We start from the raw sequence: 24,832 nt of genomic DNA on the forward strand, positions 1-24,832 counted from the left end.
TTAGCTAGTATATATATTATATAATGTATTCATGTTTTGTCTAAAACATCGAAAATCCCTGTTTATTTTTTACTCACCCTGAATAAATTAGAAATTTTTCATCTCTGTTTTAATGACAAAAGTTTCATAATTGGTCTTCTCTTGAAGGTTTTGTGGGTACATTTAAAACATCAAGATCATCATTATCATCATCATCATCATCATCATCATCATCTTCACCATCATCATCATCATCCACCCTGATAAATCTATAAATTAACATATATATTGTTCAGATATTTCTGCTCGAATAATGAGTGTAAAGGAGGTCTAGGAACAACCAAACTTTGCTCTGATCTCAGACAAAACTGTGCTCTGCTTATAACAGATTATCCAGGTTCGTTAAAGGGACTGTAAACATAATTTTATATGACCCACCAAGCAAAGATCGATGTCAATGCCCGGTTTTCAAAGAACCCTTAAATTAAACCTTAATATGATCAAAAATGTGAAAGATTACATTATTATTCTGACTCGAAAAGTGATTATTTCTCCATTGCTTCTTACAGGCAAGACATGATCAAGGCACTTTCGCAGAGAAACCGCAAACGAAAATAAAATCTTTGATATTTAATTCATACTTGATCAGGCAAAGCTTTTAAGGGCATCGTTGTAATTTGGACGTGCCATCTTTGCAGGGAGGGTTAATTGAAATTACACTTACAGTTCCTTAACAACCAAATAACTTTAAGAAAATTTTTGTAAAAACTCAAATTTTCGTATTTGTAAATTTTCACATTCACTATTTCAATTTCTGAGTTGCCAATTTTTTTTCTTTCCTTCTTATTTTCAATGTATGACGAGGCTATACGTTGTAAAATCTATCACGTTAGAAATGCGTGATAATTCATATGAAATAGCACAGATATTATTCTCTATAATTCATGTTGCATAGATGCCAATTTAAGTCAGATAATTATAAACAGAAATTAACAGAAAAATTTAAGTTTGGTGAATTATTTTTGTTTATTATTAGTTGAATCTTCGCTGTTCAACACATCAACAATACTCAAACAAATAACAGGAAATTAAATCAAAAAATAATAATAGAAATCAATTTGGAGGTTGATGGTCTAAAATCTTGTTGGAAAAATATTTGTGAAAGGGAGTGATCTGGAATTTAAAAAATAAAAAACGGTAGAGAGTTATTTAGGTACCTACTTTGTAATGAAATTTTTGTATTTTGTGGCGTACGTCTTGTAAAATTGTTGTATTTTTTGTTGCGGCTCTTGTAAAATCTGTGCTTTGTTTTATGGGTGTAAAATATTTGTATGTTTTATCTTATAAACTTTTAACGGGCATCTTACAGAATCTAAAGAAAAAACTTTGCTTGAAACTGAATTTTTGATTGTATCAATAGGGTGATTTAAGGATCAGGAATTCTGATCAATTCAGGAAAGAGCTAAAAATAGGAAGAGTAAGAACAAGAAGGAACATGTTTAAAGTTTTTTTTATCTAATTTAAAGTGAAAAAAACAAAGTTTTAACTGTACCTCGTGAATTGGAATTCCACTGTAGAAATGAAGGGTTACTTAAAGGGATGCTTTTCAAATGTTTTTTCAGTGCTTTCACTTTTAACTGAAAAAAATGATTTCAAATTTAGTCTTTAATAAAATCAATAGTTTTTTTTAAATAATGTACGATATTTAACATTAATTTTAAAGACAAGTTATTTTGAATGAAAACTGAAAAAGTGGTAACAATGACATGTTTTCCTATTATCAATATTTTTTAATAAGAATCAATATCTCATATAATGCATAATCCTTAAAAACTCTGAAGGCATTTATATAAAAATATATTAAATCATTCATGTTAATAAACGTCTAATAAGCTATTTTATAATTGTCAAAAATCTAGAAAACACAACTCAGAAAAGTTTTATAAAATTCAGCAAACTTTCGGAGAAATTAATAAGTGAGCATCAGGTTTTGCGGAAAAAGAATGCATTAGATAACTATTCGAAATAAATGAATGACAGGATGAATATAATTATAGTAGAATGAAAGGATAAAATAACAAAAGGAAGGTTAAAAGAAGGAAAGGATGGGTAAAAGAAAGTATAAAGAGATGTAAGGATGAGGATGAGGAAGAAATAGAGTATGAAAGGATGAAAGAATGGAAGAATGAAAGGCTGAAAGGATGAAAGAATAAAAGAATAAAAGAATGAAAGGATGAAAGAATGAAAGGATGAAAGAATGAAAGGATGAAAGAATGAAAGGATGAAAGAATGAAAGGATGAAAGAATGAAAGGATTAAAGAATGAAAGAATGAAAGGATGAATAAATGAGGGGATGAAAGAATGAAAGGATGAAAGAATGAAAGAATGAAAGGATGAAAGAATGAGGGGATGAACGAATGAAAGGATGAAAGAGTGAAGGAATGAAAGGATAAAAGAATGATAGGATGAATAAGGATGAGTAGGATGAAAGAATGAAAGGATGAGTAGGATAAAAGAATGAAATGATGAATAAGGATGAGTAGGATGATAGAATGAAAAAATGAAAGGATGAGTAGGATAAAAGAATAAAAGGATTAAAAAGGATGAGTAAGATGAAAGAATGAAAGGATGAGTAGGATGAAAGAATGAAAGGATGAATAAGGATGAGTAGGATGAAAGAAAGAAAGGATGAATAAGGATGAGTAGGATGAAAGAATGAAAGGATGAGTAGGATAAAAGAATGAAAGGATGAATAAGGATGAGTAGGATGAAAGAATGAAAGAATGAAAGGATGAGAAGGATAAAAGGATGAAAGGATGAATAAGGATGAGTAGGATGAAAGAATGAAAGGATGAGTAGGATAAAAGAATGAAAGGATGAATAAGGATGAATAAGGATGAGTTGAACGAACTTTAAATGGCTGTATCTAGTGACAACGGAGTGTGTGGGTCTGTCTAGATTTAGATTCAAGATAAGCTAGCTTCACTATGCAGCAAAATCAGAAACAATTGTTTTCCATGGACTTAGCAATAATGATAAAAGGGAATGCTCAACATTACGGGAATGCAATATTCATTGCTCATTGTTTCACATAAGGTATCTTATAAGAGTTAGGAGTAATGAGAGCATAGCCTACAGAGATTGATTATTGATAATTTCAGAACATAGAATATCATTAGTTTTTGGAACTGTAACACCTCTTTTCAAATTTTTTATTATTCAAAATATCTGGAATTTCATATGTTTGGTCCTTACATCACTATTTGTATACCCACGGGTTTGATGTGAAAGTCTGTGTGGTCCATAAAAGGACTGATATATAGGGTTTTGTAGCATAGTTTCAACACTGGTGGGGAGAGGGGATTTAACTGGTTTACATATTTTTCGTGCAATTTTTTACATTGGGATGTATAATGTCCTATCATAGTTTTAATTGTTTATTTTTAACTTTAAAAATTTATTTGATTGATTGATTGGAGACTCTGGTATGTATATCCTGATGGTGTTTGTTGGACCTAACCTGGAGAAGGTTCTGGATCATCTTCAACGACATTCTCAGGGACTTCAACAGCAGAATATACTCTTATCCAGAGGGGGGCNAGCCGGATATTAATAAATGTTTTCTCAGAACTTTTAAGGATTCTTAAATTTCATCTAAAAGATGATTCAATAGATTTAAAGAGAAATAAGGGATAGCAGAAATTTAACTTAAACTCCCATGAGATGTGTACTGCAGTGTACTGTCCAGGCTAACCTCTTGTTTACATTCCTCCCAGAAACTCCAGTACACATTATTAGATATGCACTGCAGTGTACTGTCCAGGCTAAGCTCTTGTTTAAATTCCTCACAGAACCTGCAGTACGCATTATTAGATATGTACTGCAGTTTACTTTTCTGGCTAACCTCTTGTTTACATTTCTCCCAGAAACTGCAGTACACATTATTTTGCCAGTTGTCAGAATGCTCTTAAAAAATCCTGGAATAAAAAGTATTACAAGTAGATGCTAGGAGAAGTGCATTGGTAGCGTGTGGGGATTGCCTTTTATTGGAAAGGGACCGATATATAGGGGTGGCGGGGGGGGGGCTGTGGAGAGGATAGGGCGGGTTTTTGGCAGCAACTCTTGACTGTTGAATTCAGGATGGATCTTATCTTCTTCTTTCTTCTCATCCGTCTACTTTTACAACAAGATATAGATATACACAGGTATCTTCTTCTTCTTCTTTTTCTCATTCTTCTCCTTTTTTATTATTATTATTATTACAATTATTATTATTTTTATTATTATTATTATTATTATTATTTTTAGATAAAATTCCCGACATGTAAGGATCCACTACAAATGCGAGAAAGTGAAGATATTGCTTGTATTTACAGCCCTCATCGACTTTCTAAGGTAAACAAGTGTTTTTAAATATTAAGAGTATTTGTAATTAATTAAGACATCTTAAAAGGTTTCCTTCCAAATTGAATTTTATGAACCATTTTTTATTTTCATCGAACATTAATATCCAATGATTGCCTTTTCGATTTGATGGTCGGACAAAAAAATCACTATTCTATAAGTTTAGAAAATCAATTGATTTGGGATTTGGTATTGATACGATAGATTATTTACTTCCTTCCCTTTAAGAACAAACCCCAAGAATTACAGAATTTTTTGCATTGAAAAATGTTTATATCTGTGAGTTTCTCATTTGCATCTTAAATACAAGAAATGCGCAAGTCACTTTCGCAAACAAACTTCATATGAAAATAAACGATTTAGAGAAACAAAAAAATGAAATCTAATTCAGACCCGAAGATAATATATATATATAGATATGCAGGCAGGTATAAATTTTGAGGTCTTGAGAAAATGTGCAAACAGCACCATCTCTGTCGTACGCATGGCATTTTATCCTCTGGATTGTTGCTAATTTATCACTTTGTTTATGCGTGATAACACTAAATGCGTACTATAGTATCAACAATGTATACTGCATATTGTACTTAATGAACAAATTAATTAATCAATGCAAATAAAACTGAGGTAGGAATTTGACTAGACAAAGTTTAAATGTGCAAGTTGTACTGAATGGCATACGTAAATTAACGCAATTTAAATAAAAATTATGACTAAAAAGTACATCGAATCTAGGACAAAGTCCTAATAGCGGACAGGATCCGGTCGAACAATACATCCCATTCAACACTACTATGGTCGGTTGCTCCTGGCTCTTCATGGCTCACAACTGGCTCATCACCCCCTTAACCCCAAAAACTCAAAAAAAAACTCCATTACTTTCCTAAAATGATCATTTCCAAAGGTTTGTCAATATTTCTGTTTGTCTACTATATCTTTACTAAGTACAACTGAGCATAACATAAACAAAACGCGTACTGTATGTTTGTGTTACCTTGAAATTTAATTTTATTGGTCAAACAGGTCCAGATAGCAACACTTGAACTATACAGGATGCAATACGCGTACTGTATGTTTATATAACACAAATGCATATTTCCTACAGATGGCAGCAAGGGGAGAAAGGAATATAGAAAGTAATCAATTTGCTATAGATGTCTCTCCTTGCACCTTCTCTCAGAGGTTCAAAAATTAGTTGTCTGCTACAAGCAATTTAGGAAGGAGGTTTCTACCTGCCTGCATATCTATATATATATTATCTTTGTTCAGACCTAAACAGGCAGAAATTCCAAGGGTACTGTTCTAAATCGGGCATTGCCATCTTAGCATAGAGGGTCACTTGAAATTACGATTACAGTTCCTTAAACACAGTCCCGAAACTTTCCCCTATACTTTCGGGAAAATTAGCTAAAGTCGGTCCAGGCCCCAGGGTACAAAGTTTCCGTTTTCTTGGATGGTTTAAAATTTGTGTAAAGTGTAGACAAAAACTGGAAGGAAAAAGTTTTCATCTTAAAATAACTTACTGCAAAATGGATGACACAGCAGGAAAATAACAAATAGACCAAAACAATGTTTTCTTCTGAAAAAAAATGTAAAAAGTGTCCAATTTACAGAATCCTAATTAACTAACTTGCGGATATTTTAATATCCTTTCGGGGATTTTCAACCACTACAATATCCTCATTTCTTTCAGGTTGTCTGGAAGAATGTAGAAAGTGGTGCACCGTCCCTTTTCTCCTTCATTGAGAACTTATCTTTTACCTACAGGTTACAATATTCATAGGTTTTCCTTATATCAGCTTAACATTTACAATTAAGTTTTAAATTAAATAAAAAATAAACTGTTTACAGAAAAGTTTAACCCTATTTAGCCTGACGTCTGCTTTACTGACTGGCTTCCCGGGGGGGGGGGGGGTCAAATTGACCACCCCCTTCTATTTTCTGATTGTGATACAAATCTATAACATTTGATACGTTTTTGGAAAGCCCTACTTCAATAATCTGCAAAAAAATGGCCAATTTGGAAAAATTCAAATATTTACTGTAAAGTTGTCAAGCAAAAAATGTGCAAAAAGCAACAAAAAATTGCGTAAATTGCAACACATTATACATTTTTGAAAAGCCCTTGACCCAGCAAATTCAAATGTGCAAAAACATTTTTAAACCCTAAATGTGTATTTGAGAAAAACTGAAAATGTGCAAATTCCCTTTAAAAGCGTCTGTGCAAAAATCTGTGCAAAATTTCTTTGCAAAAATTGTGCAATCTGCTTGCTTTTGTTATAGGCTTCCAAAAAAGCTATAAAATGTTGAAATCCAATGACTGGAAGTAGGTATAACTATAGATTTAGTCTGGCATAGGTAGAATAAGGCATTTAGGCAGAATGCCTGAGGACTTAGGCAGTAAGTATAAAAGCCTTTAGCTTTAAATGAGGGACATGGGTAAATTATAAAAGCCAGAAAATTTTAGCTAAAATACTTTCTAAGTTAGCGCAAAAAAACGTTAGGGTCAAATGGGAATCAAATTGACCCCCATCCCTTTCCAGGCCAAATATGGTTACTAACGAATAATTGAGATTATTTGTCATCATTTATCTGTCATTTATCATCACTGTAATAGATAGTTTTTAGTATCTACTGAATTTATTGAACTGAAGACCTAGAGGGATTGGTTTTCAAATATTAAATATAAAAACCATTTTTAACAATTTTTCCACGTTAAATTGTTAACCATGAATAAATTTGTATTTATATTTACCATAACATTAATATTCATTAAATCCCGCTTATCTAAAAACTTATGTATGCAGGTTCATGTTTAAAATAGCTCTTTACGAGGGAATGTCATTAACTCTCAGAAAATATTAATCTGGGGTTTAAAGATTTCCCTTATTGGTTCATGTTTTTATGAGAGTTAATGATACATTTTATACATACAATTTACAATGTACAATTTTGCAGTGAATATGTTTCCCTGCTACGCATGTACAACGAGATGAAGATAGAAAACCCTGATGTACCAATCAGAGATATCGCTTGTAAGGTAATGTTTTCTGTAAATGTACACTATTTACATAGTTACATACACCCTTTATCTGTACAACGTGGAATTGAAGTGATGGTACTGTTTTTTGTGTTTTTTTTTTTTAACTTTTAAGGTTCCAAAAAGGCCTGTGAAGATCAAAAATTTTGAAATAGTTTATTCTAAACAGAGATTTGTTTGACTTTATAAACACTATGCAAAATTTAGACCCCAAGAGAAAATACACATGTAAAAACAAACCTTTTAAAAAAACATTCGATTTTTGGTTAGTTTTTTTATAATACCTTTTCAAACTGAAAACAAACCATAAGCACCTCCACGTAAAAAGTCGTCTTTATTAATTAGTTAATATATTTTCTCTGCTCAAACACTTCTAAGATTATATTTTTCAATTTTTCCACTGATAAGTCATGTAATTTTCTTACTTTTTTGTCAAAAAGAATTTATCTATGGTGATAAACAGAAAAACCGGGAATTAATTTTTAAATAATGCCTCGAGTTTACTAAACAACTTAAAAAATATGGTTAATGAGACGATACTAACACAATAAGACTATCTTGCCAATTCCAAAATGTGGTCTGCCTTTATTGTGCGTTTTTATTACCAGAGATATATATGTAAAGTCGTCTGATTAGTTCTGGGTCTTTCTGGTTATGACCGTACATAACTCAGCTAAGATTCTAAATCATATAAAACCTGATGCTGTAAGATTGAAATGTCAAAACACCAGGATGCAAAGATCGGAATTGGGATCAGAAAATTTAAGTCAAAAGCGAGTAATAAGTTTCATTACATTTGAAAAATTGCTGTGAAAGTCAGCTAAAATTTAAATTAAAATTCTTAAAATTTTCAAATTTAACATAATCTTTGAAATTGAATAAAATTTGGTCAATTGTGTAAGAGTGCAGTATACGGTGTAATTCTCCTATCTTTGATCTTTTATGATAATAAAGGCCGGGTGTACAATTTATAACGTTTCCATCATATGGTGTACACTGTACAGTACGTCATTTGTATTAAAAAAGGGATTCGATTGTTTTGCATTAAAGTGGCATTTTCGATTCCCATTGGTACCCTGTTGACTAAACCTATTTCAGTGGTTGCTATATGACACCCTGTAACTAAACCTATTTCAGTGGTTGCTATATGACATCCTGTAATTAAACCTATTTCAGAGGTTGCTATATGACACCCTGTACCTAAACCTATTTCCGTGGTTGCTACATGACACCCTGTAATTAAACCTATTTCAGTGGTTGCTATATGACACCCTGTAACTAAATCTATTTCAGTGGTTGCTATATGACACCCTGTAACTAAACCTATTTCAGAGGTTGCTATGTGACACCCTGTAACTAAACCTATTTCCGTGGTTGCTACATGACACCCTGTAATTAAACCTATTTCAGAGGTTGCTATATGACATCCTGTAACTAAACCTATTTCAGTAGTTGCTATATGACACCCTGTAACTAAACCTATTTCAGTGGTTGCTATATGACACCCTATAACTAAACCTATTTCAGAGGTTGCTATATGACACCCTGTGACTAAACCTATTTCAGTGGTTGCTACATGACACCCTGTGACTAAACCTATTTCATTGGTTGCTACATGACACCCTGTAACTAAATCTATGTCAGTGGTTGCTATATGACACCCTGTAACTAAACCTATTTCAGTGGTTGCTATATGACACCCTGTAACTAAATCTATGTCATTGGTTGCTATATGACACCCTGTAACTAAACCTATTTCCGTGGTTGCTACATGACACCCTGTAACTAAACCTATTTCAGTGGTTGCTATATGACACCCTGTAACTAAATCTATTTCAGTGGTTGCTATATGACACCCTATAACTAAACCAATTTCAGTGGTTGCTCCATGACACAAAAAGAACAGATAAGGGAAGAGAAATAATATCCCCCTGGTTCCAGAAATACAGCTCCAAGGTACTTATACACAAATTCATCCTATTTTCTCATCTTTATATTTTAACTCAGTGGTATCCAGAAAACAGTGGAATGTTTTGTTTATATAGTAAAATAGTATTAGAAAAGATAATTGCTCCTTTAACATACCATAAATTCAATACATTTTTCTTATCGTTAGCTTCTTGGTAGTTGAGTTATGATTGCAAATATAACAGTATTCAATACATTTTCTTATCGTTAGCTTCTTGGTAGTTGAGTTATGATTGCAAATATAACAGTATTCAATACATTTTTCTTATCGTTAGCTTCTTAGTAGTTGAGTTATGATTGCAAATATAACAGTATTCAATACATTTTTCTTATCGTTAGCTTCTTGGTAGTTGAGTTATGATTGCAAATATAACAGTATTCAATACATTTTTCTTATCGTTAGCTTCTTGGTAGATGAGTTATGATTGCAAATATAACAGTATTCAATACTCCGTACAGTTTACTTTCGTTTGACGTTTTCAAGCAATTTTATTCTTTAAGAGAGACATGTATTAACTAAAAGAGAGGACATAGACGACAAAATTCCACAGTTTTTGGTTACTACTGTAAGTAGAAGCTAATTGAAATCATGCATTTCTTAAAATATTTGATTTTTAAGGTTTTTTGTATTTTACAGTAAATATAAAAACATACATATCTTTCACATTTCATAACAGAATTTAATGGAACAAAAGTTCTAAAAGAAATTTTTAATTAGTCCCTTTTGCTGGACTCTTTTCCAATTATAAATAATTCATTTCTATGCAGCTTAATAAGTTACGTCAAATGGGGGAGATGGGGGGGTATTCTTTTATTCTTTATTTCTTTATACAAAATTTTAAGATATTTAGAAAAGGTCTTTCTCTATTCAAATGTCTTCAAAGAATTAGACCTAGCCGCAGCGCTCTGCCCAGAAAGTGTCTTAACCTAAATAAATACTAATTTAATTGAAAATTGTTGAAAAAGTGGTCATGTCAAAAAGTAAAATCTGCAGTGAAGTCTTCCCCACCTCGCACACTCGAAGGTTGGAGTTTAGCGTCTGCCAACCGATCAGGCCCAAATTTTATGTTGAAACTCACATCACATGACCCCAGGTCTGGTGAACTGACAGGTGGGAAGTGAAAAATTTAACCTTGAAAAAAAATGCCGACTTTTACAATTGTTGAAAATTCACTAATTTATACCAAAAAAAAACGCGAAAAGGAATTGAGTCTTTGCAACAAATCTCAATTTTCTAATACCTATATATCTACAACCAAATTATGTAAACCTTAGATATTTCAAACTTTGATTGTTTGATATAACAGAAGTCATAGTTTGAAATATCTAAGGTCTGGCAACATTGGGCTGTTAAGATATAAGGATTTAAAAACCAGAGTTTGTGGCAAAGACTCAATTCCTTTGTTAGTGGTTTCATGAAAAATGGCGACAATTAAATTTAAAATTGTCACCTGAAAATAGGGGGTGGGAAGGACCCTTAAAGCCATGTAAAATATAATTCTAATATAATTATAATTTAATGAAAAAATAAAAATCTTTCTCGTTAAAGGTTACAGTAATTTGGAAAGTATTTTTATTAATAATTAAACGTGGACGTTATAGTATTCTTTGGTTTACATAACACATTTTTGTAGACTGTTTGATTAAAAATAAATAATTAATTCTTGGAGAGCCTTAATGGATATTTTTAATGCGTTATTTGATAAAATAAAAAATATTAGATTCACAAACAATATTGAAAGTTTTAATCAGAATCTAACTCTAACAAATAAGAGATATGTCTACACTCTACAGTAAATGTTCGAGAAATTTTTTTAATAACTAAATAACGAAGATGACAATTGTTCCACAGTTTTCTGGTCACACTGAAACTCAAACTTCTAAACAAAAGTGTATATAGGGGGATATGTATGTTTGTTTACTAAAGCCGCCAATAACGTAACACTTATAAAATGTAAAAGTGAAAGCATCCAACAATTTTTGAAATACCGCGTGCAAAATTTTAACGGAAAATGAATCCTTGGTATTTGCTACTTTTCTGAAAGTTCATAGGTGGGAGTGAGAACTCTGGTATTGTGGATATTAAGATCACGATCAATGCTTGATTACAGTCTTTTCTTTTTATTTCGATAAAAGTGCCCAGCACTCCTGTATGCCGAGTCCATTAGCGCCTGATCCAATCAGGGTTCAGTCATGTGTTTGTTGTCTATTCTGAACCAATAGAAATAGTATGGTGGTGACATCTATCTTTCTATCTTTCTCATCATTCAATTAGAGATATGAATCCTTCAATCGGTGATATCAGTAAATGGAAATATTTACATCTACTGAAACTATGATACCAGTGAGAGGTTGAAAGGAGTTTTAATCTGGGGAGAAATAACTGAAATATAGAGATTATGCAAAGGTTTTCAAATTACCCACAGTAGATATGGAGATCAAGCTTTCGTGATTTTGATCATCTAGCACAGAAGTTCCCAACTCAGATCCCATTTATCGATTTGCAAAAGATTAGGAAAGACATAAAAGATAGATAGATATAGAGATAGATAGATAAAGAGATAAAAAGCATGATTTATCTTCTTAAATAGATGATTTACCGCCTTCAGGACATCACTTCTTTCTTTATTGAGAAGAAATCTATTTCTCATGATTTTCACAATTTTAACATTATCATCATCATCATAATTATCATTTTCATTCATTATTTTCCTTATTCAGATCTATAATAAAAAAGTGTAAAATAATGTTTTCATCATATTTATTAACCTTCTTCATCACCATCTGTATCTTATATCTATTTATGCCATTGTAAGGTATTATTAAGTGCGAAACTTTTTCGCACTTAATAATACCCATTTAAATAACATGTATAGTTTTATTCAGTTTTACTCAAATTATTTAAAAGCAGGTCGATAAAGTTGCTTAATCACCCTGTTGTAGGGTGGTTAAGAAACTTTATCACCGAGACAAGATAGGTATGAAATTTGAAATTTTAAAAGCAGGGTGAAAAAGTTACTTTTTTGCCCTGTTGTAGGGCGATAAAGTCACTTAATAACCCTACAACGGGAAATATTAGGTGTGATAAATTCCATAAATATTATAATCATCAGTATTATTATTTAGATTGACAATAAGGGAATTCTGTATATTGGGGGAATATTCCCAATTTCTGGAAAACGATATCAAGCTCCTGAATTAGCCCCAGGTACTAAAACAAATAGTTTTTATAAACTCATGTACAATTCACAACCGTACTCTTTAAACCTTAATCTGATCAATAATGTGGAAGGTCTTTTTGGGTTTCACGATGTTTAATTCAAATAATGTCTTCATTGTTTCGCAAGCAAGAAAGGCTCAAGTCTTTTTTGTAGAGAAATCGCAAATGAAAATAAACAGTTAAAAACATTGATATCTGTTTTATCCTGATCAGACAAAACTTTAAAGGTACCATTCTGAAACGACCTTTTCACTTGAAATATTCATGTTTTAGCTTAAACTTATTTTTTAGTTGCGCTGATGGCAATTGAACATATCAATGCCAACTCTACAATTCTTCCAAAATATAATCTTAGTCTTGATATTTTAGGTAAATATTTGTTAATAATAAAATTTATATAATACAATGGTTAGCAATTATATCAATACAATGAAGACGACTTTCGAATTCAATTTTGATTTAAATTACGCTGTTAAACAGCATTGATACACATTTTTTAACAACAAAATATGTAAAATAGTTTTTTTAAATCAGAAATATTAGAAGCGCTAAATCGAGGACTTATTAAATTCAATTCAAGAATTTCTTAAAAATAATTCTCTTACATTAAATTAAACTTTTACATTAGTGATAAAACCCTTTTAAAAAGTTTCAAGGAAAAATGAGAAAACAAATTTTAAAAATGATAAAAAAATTTTAAAAAATCGTTTTCAATTGCAATGATGTTTCTTTTAGATCTAAAGGAATTGAGTCTTTGTCACAACCTCATATTTTCTAATCCCTTTATCTTTGCAACTTGATGTTGACCTTTGATATTTCAAACTATGATTTCTGTCAGATTAAATAATCTAAGTTTGAAAAATCATAGGCTTACACCTTTATACTGCAAAGATATAGGAATTAGAAAATTTAAAATTGTTCAAACTGTTATTTTTTTAGATTTCAAGATCTCAAAATCAAAGAAAAATTCTAAACAAATGTTAAAAATATTTAGATGGGCAATGTGAAGCTGATGTTGTCATGAAAAAATTTATCGATGTCGTCAAAACAAAAAACGTCGAAAGATTTCGATCCACCGCAGGGGTTCTAGGTCAGTATAATATTTACAACAAAAAACTAAAAATCTATCTATCTTTTTTTGGTTTATTATTTTTCAATGCTCTAAAAAGTTCATGTGTTAAACTTGAAATTGAATTTGTTAAAGTTTAACACATTTAATTTTATTTATTACACTAGTAGTTGGAGGATTTAGCCTTCAGAAATAATATAATTTATTACGATTAAGTGTTAATTTGTGCAGTGTAAAATATCATTAAACATTCATAAACTGTTTAAACTGTATGCACACGCACCTCTGCCCTTTTAGTAAAAGTAAATTCAACCTATATGAAGCATAAAGTCTGACCACGTCAACCTTGTTGCACCGGCTAGTCCTGTTGATTGTCTTCTTTATTAACCCAATGTTCGTACGGTGCAGTACAAACTTGGACCAGAATGGTTGACCCGGATCGGAAATTCAAATGTACTACGGCTGCCCGTATGCATTTTGCATTTTTATGATCAGTGACGATAAGTAGTGTCAATTCAAATTTTATTATCCCTATTTATGATGGGGGGGGGGGATAAATTTGTTTAATGTGGAGCGCGAAGCGCGCCGAATTGTTTTTTACCCCCCCCCACCCCCTTAAATTGTGTAATCCCTATTTCTTTGCAACCTTGGGAAATACCTTTGATAAATTTCAAACTTTGATTTTTGATTTAACACAATTTATAATTAGGTCTTTATTGCTTTACTACTACTACTACAGATTAGTTTCAGTAGAAGGAAATATTTCCATTTACTGACAGTGCCGATTGAAGGATTCATATCTCTAATTGGATAATGAGATAGATAGATGTTACCGCCATACTATTTTTCTTGGTTCAGAATAGACAACAAACACATGACTTAACCCTGATTGGCTCAGGCGCTAATGGACACGGCATACAGGAGTGACTACAACTTTACTTATCATGAGAACTCATCTTTGCCTAAAAACGGAATTTACTTATCAAGAAATTAGCTTGGGAACCAAGCATTGCCTGAAAACTAGATTTACTTTTTAAAGCCGGCTTACAAAACTTAAAATTTGAAAACCCTTTATTCTCACGCACCTCTGATCCTGTAGTAAAAGTAAATTCAACCTAATGTCTGACCGCGTCAACCTTGCTGCACCGACTAGTCCTATTGAGTGTCTGCTTGATTTACCCAATGTCCGGGACAAACTGGGACCAGAAAAGTTGACCCGGCTCGGAAATTCAAATGTACTACGGCTGCCTGTGTTCTGATTTAGTTCTATGTTTTTAATGTCTTGATGAAGAAAGACCTTTGTTAAATTATTAACTATTTATTTTATTTTATTCAAAAAGATTTTTTGTAGAAGAGAATTACAAAATTGTACGAAATTATTTTAATAGTATTACAGTATTTCAATTTTTTCCACTTTGGAATTTTCGGGGCCCAGGGACCCTCCCCGCCTGGTGGGTCTTTGCTAAATTACAATCATTAAAATTAAAATAAATATTCTTATCAGTCTCAGAATAAAACGAAAAACAAAAGCAAAACATTAATTAACAGAAAATACAAGAACTCCATATATAGAACGAGATTATACTGAGCTGAAAACTTTAGAATGGTTGATAGCGAGATCAATGCTTGATTTCCTCTTTTTCTTAATCTCCAGATTAAATAATGCTTGTTCTACTCTTCTTATTAATCTCCAGATTTATTAAACGATCGCAATTAAGGATATCCAATTCTAAAGTTTTCAGCTCTGATCACCTAAATCTCACGGAATATAACGATCTGAAGGGTAAACTTTTGTGTCTGTTACCTAGAAGGAATTAAGTCTTTGCATCAAGCTTTGATGTCATTATTATAAAAAAATTATTTTAAAAAATTTTATTAGTATATCTTTATGCTCAGGCCCCGCCTGTTCTGATACAGTGGAGCCCCTGGCAGGGGTAGCTAAACATTTTAGAACTGTGGTTATCACCTACAGTGCTGAAGGTAATTTTTTTAAAAGGATTTTTTTCGAGCGCTTCGTGCCTCTTTGGCTTTATCATGATTTTAACTTTTTTGGGTTACTTTAACTTCAACCGATTGTTTCGCAGATTAAAAAGAATATTTACCATTTAAAGATTTTGCTGTGATAAATCCTTTACTTGATTTAGAATAAATTTTTTTGAGTTTTTAATTTTAAATCTATGAAGAAATAGTTTGATATTTGGAGTTTTTCTTAAATTTAAAATTTTACTGCAGTAGCATATCCTAAATTTAATATCCTTGATTAATGTTCTATTTCCAATATATAAATTCCTTGGTTTTGCCTCTACATATATCCTTAAATCTTTGGTTTAGGCGCTATACCCTATTCTTAATATCCTTGATTTTGGCTCTATATCCTATTTTTAATATCCTTTATTTAATATCCTTGATTTAGGTTCTTTATCCTATATTTTATATCCTTGATTTAGGCTCAATATCCTATATTCGATATCCTTGGTTTAAGCTCAATATCCTATATTCAATATCCTTTGTTTAGCCTCAATATCCTACATTTAATATCCTTGCTTTATATCCATATATAATATCCTTGATTTAGGTTCAATATCCAATGATAATAGCAAGGATTATCCATTCTTCTTCCGGACAATTGCAGAAAACAAGATGTACAAGTAAGTTGACTATTTATGAATTATTGGTCAGGTGTGAAAAGGATGAAATCAAATAATCTAAATATGATAATCTTATCAGATATACAGTATAGTGGGAAAATTTGAGTTTTCGGCAACAACGCAATTTTAATTTTTCCGGGTACTACGTGCCTCTTTTTTAGTATTAATTTTAGCTGCTAACCGTTGCTCTTCAATCTGCCATTTCTCTGTATTAAACGTATTTCGCGGATCTTTTATGTTTAAATTGAAGGAGTCTAAATCTATGAATAAGGTGAAAATCCGCCAAAATAATATTAAAGAAATGATTGAATTTAAGGTTTACCCATCGAGGAGGAGTATCGAAACCGTCTAATTTTCAAACCCCTGAATTCTTTCTTTTTCTCTCTTTTATGAGTTTCCCTATCAGATTCAGAGTTCCGGCTAATGAGAGTTCTCTCTTTAAATGGCGTGTAAAATTTCAAATATTCTAGTTTCTGATTGGGTGTTCGGATGTCTGCATAGCCACTCTATTGGTTGAATTTTATACAGTATTCTGAGCTGAAAACTTTAGAATGGTGGATATATATAGATTAATGCTTGATTCTCTCTTTTTCCTATTATCGAGCCTAACCTATTCTTGTGCTTATATCAGCTGAAAAGTGTATAAAATTCAAACAATCAGAGTCGCGAATATGAAGCCGATAAATTAAAAATTTTGCGCGCCATTTAAGATTAGATACAGAAACGGGAGGGACTCTCTAATTTTAAAAAACCGGTTTTTGATTTTATCTTTACTATATCCAAGAAAGAACGGTTTAAGAAGAAAATCAAAAGTGTGTCCATTGGATACTCAGATTAAGGATACAAACTAAAGAATAAATTAATCTTGAAATTTATTAAAAGAGGAGATCAAGCATTGATCTCAATATCCAAAATTCCAAAGTTTTCAGCTCAGCTTAAAGGGACAGACCGGCTATGTAAGGTAGTTAAACAGTGTTGTGGACAAATTCTTTAGAATTCATTTAAGACTGCATTCTCAGTTTAACTACCTTACATAGCCGGTTTGACCCTTTAAACATATTGTGGAAGGATAGAATTAGATTTAAAACTATCAATTTTGTCTCTCTCAGTCTCTAGTCCTCAAAGCAAAATATAAATTGAAAAAATTGGATTTATCCTTCAAAGACTCTGATTCACATCTATACCAATAAAAAAGTTAGTTATCACTGTTTATGATTTCAAAAACTGATTATTTTAATTGTAGTTTTTCTACATAGAAAAACAACAATATCTTCCACATTATTGATCAGAAAAATCTTCTATCTTGAATCGGGAACAGTTATTTTGCATGGAGGATGACTTGAAATAACGCTTACAGTTCCTTTAATATATATCTAAAGTAAACGGTGATAAAGTATATATATTTTAAATGATGTTGCAGTTCTAGTAAATGTTTCTCCAACAGCTTTCAATTGTATTAATAATGGTTCATTTTGTTAACTCACCATTATTTGCAAAAACTTTGGGAGTTTGGGAGCTCTGAGATCGGAACATGTGTAGGATTTAATCTACCACGGGCAGCCGTAGTACATTTGAATTTCCGAGCCGGGTCAACCTTTCCGGTTCCACTTTGTACCGTACCTAGCTCTATGGACAGGACTAGCCGGTGCAACAAGGTTGACGCGGTCAGACTTTGTGCTTCATATAGGTTGAATTTACTTTTACTGAAGGAGCAGATTTGCATGCTACTAATCCACAAAGCTTGAGATCAGTATCCACAGCGGAGAGTAATCCGTGAAAATTAGCTGACTCATATTCTATGTGATCTTTTATTGAACTCACATAGATCCAGACTGCTATACAAAGTTGCATCAGTGTTTACGATTGGGTTCAGGGTTGCCTATAAAATGTCGCTTACACAATTATACTTCTTTGGAGCCTTTTAGACATGGACTTGTGTTTAGCTTTAGTATCTAAGAAATATTTGGGAAAATTCTCATTGATTCTCACGTGAGAGCTTGGAACTTTTGGATCAATGTGGTCGAGAGCAGATTTATAATGGTCTTTAGTTGGAGTAATCCGCCTGAATTTAAAGGGATTATTAGAATATTGTAAAATAATCTTAAAAATTATTTTAGAAATTAATTTCACCTTAAAAAGAATAAAAATACGTTTACGTGGATTTTAACATAATTTTCATTTTCTCAGGCATGCGTTCATTGAAACTTTAAATAAGCTTTCATGGACTCGAATAGCTGCTCTGACCCAGGAGGGACAAAAATATAGCGATCACATCTCCCATATGCAGGTATCATTATCTAAATTTTATAAATTTGCTCATTTATATATATTTGTATGTATGTATGTCTATATGTAAGTTATGCCCAAACGGCTGGACCGAATTGGCTGAAATTTGAGGAAACCCATGGGTTAAAGATTTGGAATTGGTCTTTTCAAAAATCTATTTTTTTATTCCACAGGCAACGCCGGGCACTTCAGCTAGTAATCATTATATATATATATATATCAGTTGAAACGCAACAATCTTCTTATAACATTTTATTGATAAACAAATTGTTTCATGCTTTTATGCAATCATCATATATATATATATATACAAATCTGACCAAACGGCTTGACCTAATCATTATTATTATTATTTCTATTACCATTATCATTATTATCATTACTAGTATAATTATTTGTGTTATTATTGTTATTACAGTATTATTATCATAACTCATCTCTCACTTTTAGAATTTTGATATATAGTTTAGTTTTTCAACGCTAGATGTCTTCTCTTTTCATATATTCATTTACATATTAAGAAAAAGGAATTAAAATATATAAATATGTTTGTTATTTGTAACAAATTCTTTTTACAATGATGGTTAACTTTCTTATATTATAATGTTGTTTAAATTTACATTATTTTTTTTATTATCTGTTCACGATTATTTGTGATACGATTATTTGTAGAGATTAGTCAATCTCTCATTTAAATACATCAACAAAATTAATCTCCCAGTAATTATGTGAATAAATTAAAAACTAGCTGAAGGGCCCGGCGTTGCCCGTTGAATTTTTAAAAATTCAATTTTGAAAAAAAGTCAAATTTCAAAAAAATTCGAAAAAAATGGAAATTACGTTAACCCAGGGTACTCAAGGGTTCCTCAAAAAAATCAGCCCATTTGGTTAAGCCGTTTGGCCAGCCATAGCTAACATATATATATATATATATATAAACTAGCCTTAGAGGGCGCTTCGCGCCCGCTTCTAAATTAATTGTGAACATGTTCTCTTTGTGTACATCGTAAAACAAAACAAAAATAATTCGCGGATTTTCACAAATAATTTCGCGGATTTTCAAAATTTTCAAAAATTTAATGAAGATCGAATTTTGATGGAGACAAATATTTGAAATTTTGATCATTCATAAACCTTCCCTGGGGTCCCTAGATGTCCCACAAAAAATTTGGGCCCGATCGGTTCAGCCGTTTTGACGTTTAATGGATACAAACAAACAGACAAACAGACAGACAAGCAAAATTTATATATAGACTAGCCTTAGAGTAAATTAATTGTGAACATGTTCTCTTTGTGTAAATCGTAAAACAAAACAAAAATAATTCGCGGATTTTCACAAAAAATTTCGTGTATTTTCAAAATTAAAAAAAAATTTAATGAAGATCGAATTTTGATGGAGACAAATATTTGAAATTTTGATCATTCATAAACCTTCCCTGGGGTCACGAGATGTCCCACAAAAAATTTGGGCCCGATCGGTTCAACCGTTTTGACGTTTATTGGATACAAACAAACAGACAGACACCAAAACAAACAAACAGACAGACAAGCCAAATTTATATATAGATATAAACTAACATATAGCTAACATATATATAAGCAAAGAGCTTTATCATATAAAAATATTTAGAAACAATGTATCTGCATGTATCTGCATATTTAAAATGCTAATGGGGAGATAAATTATTGTTACGATAAGTTAAATATAAAATGACTAGGCTTTTAGGGCGCTTCGCGCCCATCTTCTATTTCAACTTTTAATTGTGACTTTATTTCTGAACATCTTCTCTTTGTACAGTATAAAACAAAAATAAAAAAAGTTTGCGGATTTCATAATATTTTTTGCGCATTTTCAAAATTTTTCAGTAATAAAAAACTTTTAAGCACAAATTTTTAAAATTTTTATCAAATCAGGATGAGTTCCAGAAAAGCGGGATAACTTTTATTGTAAACAGAAAGTTTCCAAAAGATACAATTCATCTTGGAATGGTGAGTGAAAACAACTAATGATAAAATCTTCTCCAAAAATTAACTTTTGGATTCCTTTGAAAATAGAAATAGAAAGAAAGAAATTCAATTAGGTCCGATAAAAAAGTAATTTATAAAGCACTAGCTTGGAAAGAGAACCCAGCTTTGTCTGGAAATCTGAACTTTTTCTATCAGACTAAAAAATCAATAAAGTATTCTGTAATTGAGAGGGGGGATACGTGAAATTACATGAACAAGAATTGTATATTTAGTATCTGAAAGACCTAAAGGACAGACGTGCTAAGATTATTATTGGAGATTTCTACGAGGAAGCAGCTCGTCTTGTCATGTGTGAGGTTCGTAACAAACAATTTTAATAAAATAAGATTTTAAAAAAATCTATTCCAATATAAATGTGATCTTGTGATCACCAAAGAAAACAAAGTTCTGTATTTTCATAAGCTTATTTATTCTTTTCGTGGTTTTCCAATTTGAGTAGCAAATCTTTATATATAAAACTTACCACTTGACTTGAATCAATTATAAATTCTGTTATATCAAATAGTCAAGATACAGAGTTTCACATCATAGTTTACAAAGATTAATATCTCTCCCTGAAATATCAAGAGCAGAGACACCTTGCGGCCAAATAATCTAACTATCCCCGTCTATTATCTAGGCCTATAAGCAAGGCATGACTCAGATAGACGGAGGCTATGTTTGGTTCTTACCAGGATGGTTTAAGGAGAACTGGTTTGATATTGATGAATTAAGGTAGCAACATATCTCCTCAATTTTGTGCAATTCAATTTTCCCCAAAATTGTTAACTCTAAAATCATCTGAAATTTATTTTACCAGAATAAAATGACTTTTTTGGTTTAAAAATGACTACATGTGCTCTTTTTAATATTAATTTTAAAACAAAATTTATTTTGCATTCTTCGGGGTTTGGTGGATTTCCTGTTGGAGGAACATTTACATTTTTTTGCATTTGAACGATTACGCATTTTTTTTTATTCGATTGATGGAGTTCTAAAAGATGTTAAAAAATTAATATTTTAAATCAAAGTTTGATGATTCTTATTGTGTTCACTGCTGTCAACTTAATCCCGTCTCTGATGGTAAAGAAAGGTGTAAAAAAAATATATATCTTCAGATAAATATTATAATTTCAGACGGAAGGTTCAGAGTACAGATAGATCTGGAAACATCTCACGTACATTTAACAATTCAGGTACAAGTACAAGTACATTTACACTAAAGCACATTTGCAGTACACTTCAAGTACAGTTCACTTCAAGCATAGTACATTTGCAGTACACTTCAAGTACAGTTCACTTAAAGTATAGTACATTTGCAGTACACTTCAAGTACAGTTCACTTCAAGTACAGTACATTTAGTTCACTTAAAGTATAGTACATTTGCAGTACACTTCAAGTACAGTTCACTTCAAGTACAGTACATTTGCAGTACACTTCAAGTACAGTTCACTTCAAGTATAGTACATTTGCAGAACACTTACAGTGCAGTGTATTTGCAGTACGCTTCCAGCGCAGAAAACGCATTTACTTCATCAAATGTTCGTTTGTAAAGCGCCTCGAGCATCTTGTGCACCCCGCCCCATCCCCTTCCAAAAACCTTGGATCTTTCTAAAGGGAATAAATACTAAAATGGAACAGACTAGAAACCGACGGCAGGTTGGGTCATAACCTTTTTTAGGGTTTGGAAATAATTTCATATAAAGATTGCAGGGTTATTTTTTAAAGTATTTATTCCCTTTGGAATCAGTCAGTGTCTAGAAGCCATGGAATGATGGAAGAATGCAATGTATTGTATGGTTTTAGCTAAATTGTCGATGACCAGATCAATTTTGACAATTTTGAGCCTCATAAAGTTTTACGTTATAGAATTGTTAGCTAGGAAGGTTTTAAAAAACTTGGAAAATACTTGTTTTTTCGTTTAAGTTAACAATAAACAATACACAATACACATGCATTAAACTTTAAGTAAATTTGGAGTAAATATACATTTATATGAATGAGTCTGCAGTAATTTTTTCCAGCATTTCTTTTGATGAAAAAGTATCATTTTCTACAAATGTATAAATATAATAAGAGAAGAAGAAAAGTATTGATGATGGATTAATAAGAATTATTATATGTAGATATCATTATTATTATTATCATTATTTTAAATTCTATAGATCCTGAGAGACCAATTTCCTCACAAAACCAAGGGTAAGCCATTATTTTTATCTTAGATTTTTATTTCCAATCCGTGGGAAAAATCCACCTGCCACACTGATCCAAACTTTTAGATTCAACTAATGAAACATTAGTTTAATATTTAAAAGTAAAATTAAAATAGATTTGTTGATCCAAATAATATTCTATTTGCAATGGTACCTTGAAAGCAATTGTATGCTAAAGAATGACCAAGGTTATAATGCAAGGAAAGCTAATTGAAGTTGCGTATACTCTGCGTACATAGATTATTCACATATATAGTTTCTTATGACCAAAATATTACATTGATTTTTATGTGAAAGATGGATCCCATGTCAGGCATGTGTTTACATTATTGCCCAGAGACAGTACACTGCAGTACAAAAGATGTGTACACCTCTGAAATAACTTTCCTTGCAATATAACATTGAAGAATGACCAAGATGTTCATATTTATCTTTTTAAAAATTCATAATCTTTAATTGTAGTTTCTCAGAAAAAAACTTCTTTCGCATTTCCAGAACAGAAAAAAACATTATTGACCAAATAAGGTTTTAAGAGTACTGTTGTGAATCATGCTCTCTTTAAATGGCGAATCACTTGAAATAACAATAACAGTCCCATTAATTATGTTCTCCTTGTAGAAGTGATGAATTCTACAATATTCCAATGGAGCTAGATGACGGGTTTGTTACTGGTCATCTACCAGACTGCACTACAGAACAAATGAAAAGGTAATATTTGAGAAAATATTTACTTCTGATGTAATATAATTGTTTAATGAATATTGTAAAGAATTAAAATTTAAAAATAAAAATGTAAAAAAATATCACATTTTCATTTTTACCCGATTGGAAATAGTTAATATATTTTATATTTAGAGCTCTTGACGGTCATCTGTCACTTGTACATGCGCACTACGCTCCAGATACTCAACTTATGCAGGTACAGTACACAGTACAGTACAGTACAGTACAGTACAGTACAGTACAGTACAGTACAGTACAGTACAGTACAGTACAGTACAGTACAGTACAGTACAGTACAGTACAGTACAGTACAGTACAGTACAGTACAGTACAGTACAGTACAGTACAGTACAGTACAGTACAGTACAGTACAGTACAGTACAGTACAGTACAGTACAGTACAGTACAGTACAGTACAGTACAGTAAAGTACAGTACAGTACAGTACAGTAAAGTACAGTACAGTACAGTACAAAAAAAAACTTACTCGTTTTAAATTCTTAGAAAACAAATAACAATAGTTTTTTTTAAATTGTTATTAATAAATATGAGTTAACGATAACCTTTCAATAACGATCGTTAACGACGACCCTTCATTAACGATCATTTACGACCGTTAACGGCGTCCCTTCTTAATAATGACTGTACATTTGATGACGACAGTCCATCTTTAATTATCCTTACATCAATCATGTCGTAATTTTGAATCATTATCCTATAAGTAAAAGTTAAACAAACATAATTTAGTTAGAAGTTTTTCGAGATCTGCATTCTTAAGTTTTTAATGTAAAATTGCGTTAACAATTTTTAAACAATTTAGTTTCAAGACAATTTATGAAATTTTTTTGTAGCTTTCGTAAAAGAATTTTAATCATAAGCAAAAAGTAATATTTTGTCAACTTCTAAGTAAATATTTCAAATTGCCGATTGTTTGTAAAGTGGTACTTAAAACTTGAAACAAAATGGTCGACTATGAAAATCACCTTCCCAAATATAGCTAGAGTATTAAGTTAAATAGTAGCAAATCGGAAACCCTAGGCTTCATATTTGACAGTACAGTCATCTTTAATTTGAAGTATGATATCCATAGAAGTCGGATTTGGTTAGTTATTGGATAAGGTAATGATTGGTAATTATGACATAATTAGTGTAAAGATAATTAATTAAAGAAGTACTGTCGTCATCAAATAGAGGTCATTATTGCGAAGGGTCCCTGTTAACGATTGTTAACGAAGCGTCGCCGTTAACGATTGTTAACGAAGCGTCGCCGTTAAC

At 31.5% G+C, this 24,832-nt stretch overlaps 1 protein-coding gene across 2 annotated transcripts in view; it reads left to right on the plus strand.

Annotated features, from left to right (window-relative positions):
• The first annotated feature begins 251 nt into the window (after positions 1-251).
• Positions 252-24,832, plus strand: part of LOC111700109 (uncharacterized) — a 50,382-nt gene continuing 25,801 nt past the window's right edge. For both annotated transcript variants that reach the window (XM_023470928.1, XM_023470929.1), the window contains exons 1-21: positions 252-376; positions 1,016-1,063; positions 3,459-3,538; positions 4,119-4,184; positions 4,288-4,374; positions 6,077-6,150; positions 7,342-7,423; positions 9,302-9,379; positions 12,518-12,599; positions 12,903-12,980; positions 13,606-13,701; positions 15,577-15,660; positions 16,256-16,328; positions 18,516-18,615; positions 20,529-20,603; positions 20,855-20,938; positions 21,262-21,356; positions 21,759-21,817; positions 22,788-22,821; positions 23,454-23,543; positions 23,691-23,754. In XM_023470928.1, the coding sequence (XP_023326696.1) occupies positions 3,467-3,538; positions 4,119-4,184; positions 4,288-4,374; positions 6,077-6,150; positions 7,342-7,423; positions 9,302-9,379; positions 12,518-12,599; positions 12,903-12,980; positions 13,606-13,701; positions 15,577-15,660; positions 16,256-16,328; positions 18,516-18,615; positions 20,529-20,603; positions 20,855-20,938; positions 21,262-21,356; positions 21,759-21,817; positions 22,788-22,821; positions 23,454-23,543; positions 23,691-23,754 (1,473 nt within the window). In that variant the 5' untranslated portion in view covers positions 252-376; positions 1,016-1,063; positions 3,459-3,466. The remainder of the gene's footprint in view (positions 377-1,015; positions 1,064-3,458; positions 3,539-4,118; positions 4,185-4,287; positions 4,375-6,076; positions 6,151-7,341; positions 7,424-9,301; positions 9,380-12,517; positions 12,600-12,902; positions 12,981-13,605; positions 13,702-15,576; positions 15,661-16,255; positions 16,329-18,515; positions 18,616-20,528; positions 20,604-20,854; positions 20,939-21,261; positions 21,357-21,758; positions 21,818-22,787; positions 22,822-23,453; positions 23,544-23,690; positions 23,755-24,832) is intronic.

This window comes from Eurytemora carolleeae, unplaced genomic scaffold, assembly GCF_000591075.1.
Source record: "Eurytemora carolleeae unplaced genomic scaffold, Eaff_2.0 scaffold282, whole genome shotgun sequence".
NCBI classification, from domain to species: domain Eukaryota; kingdom Metazoa; phylum Arthropoda; class Copepoda; order Calanoida; family Temoridae; genus Eurytemora; species Eurytemora carolleeae.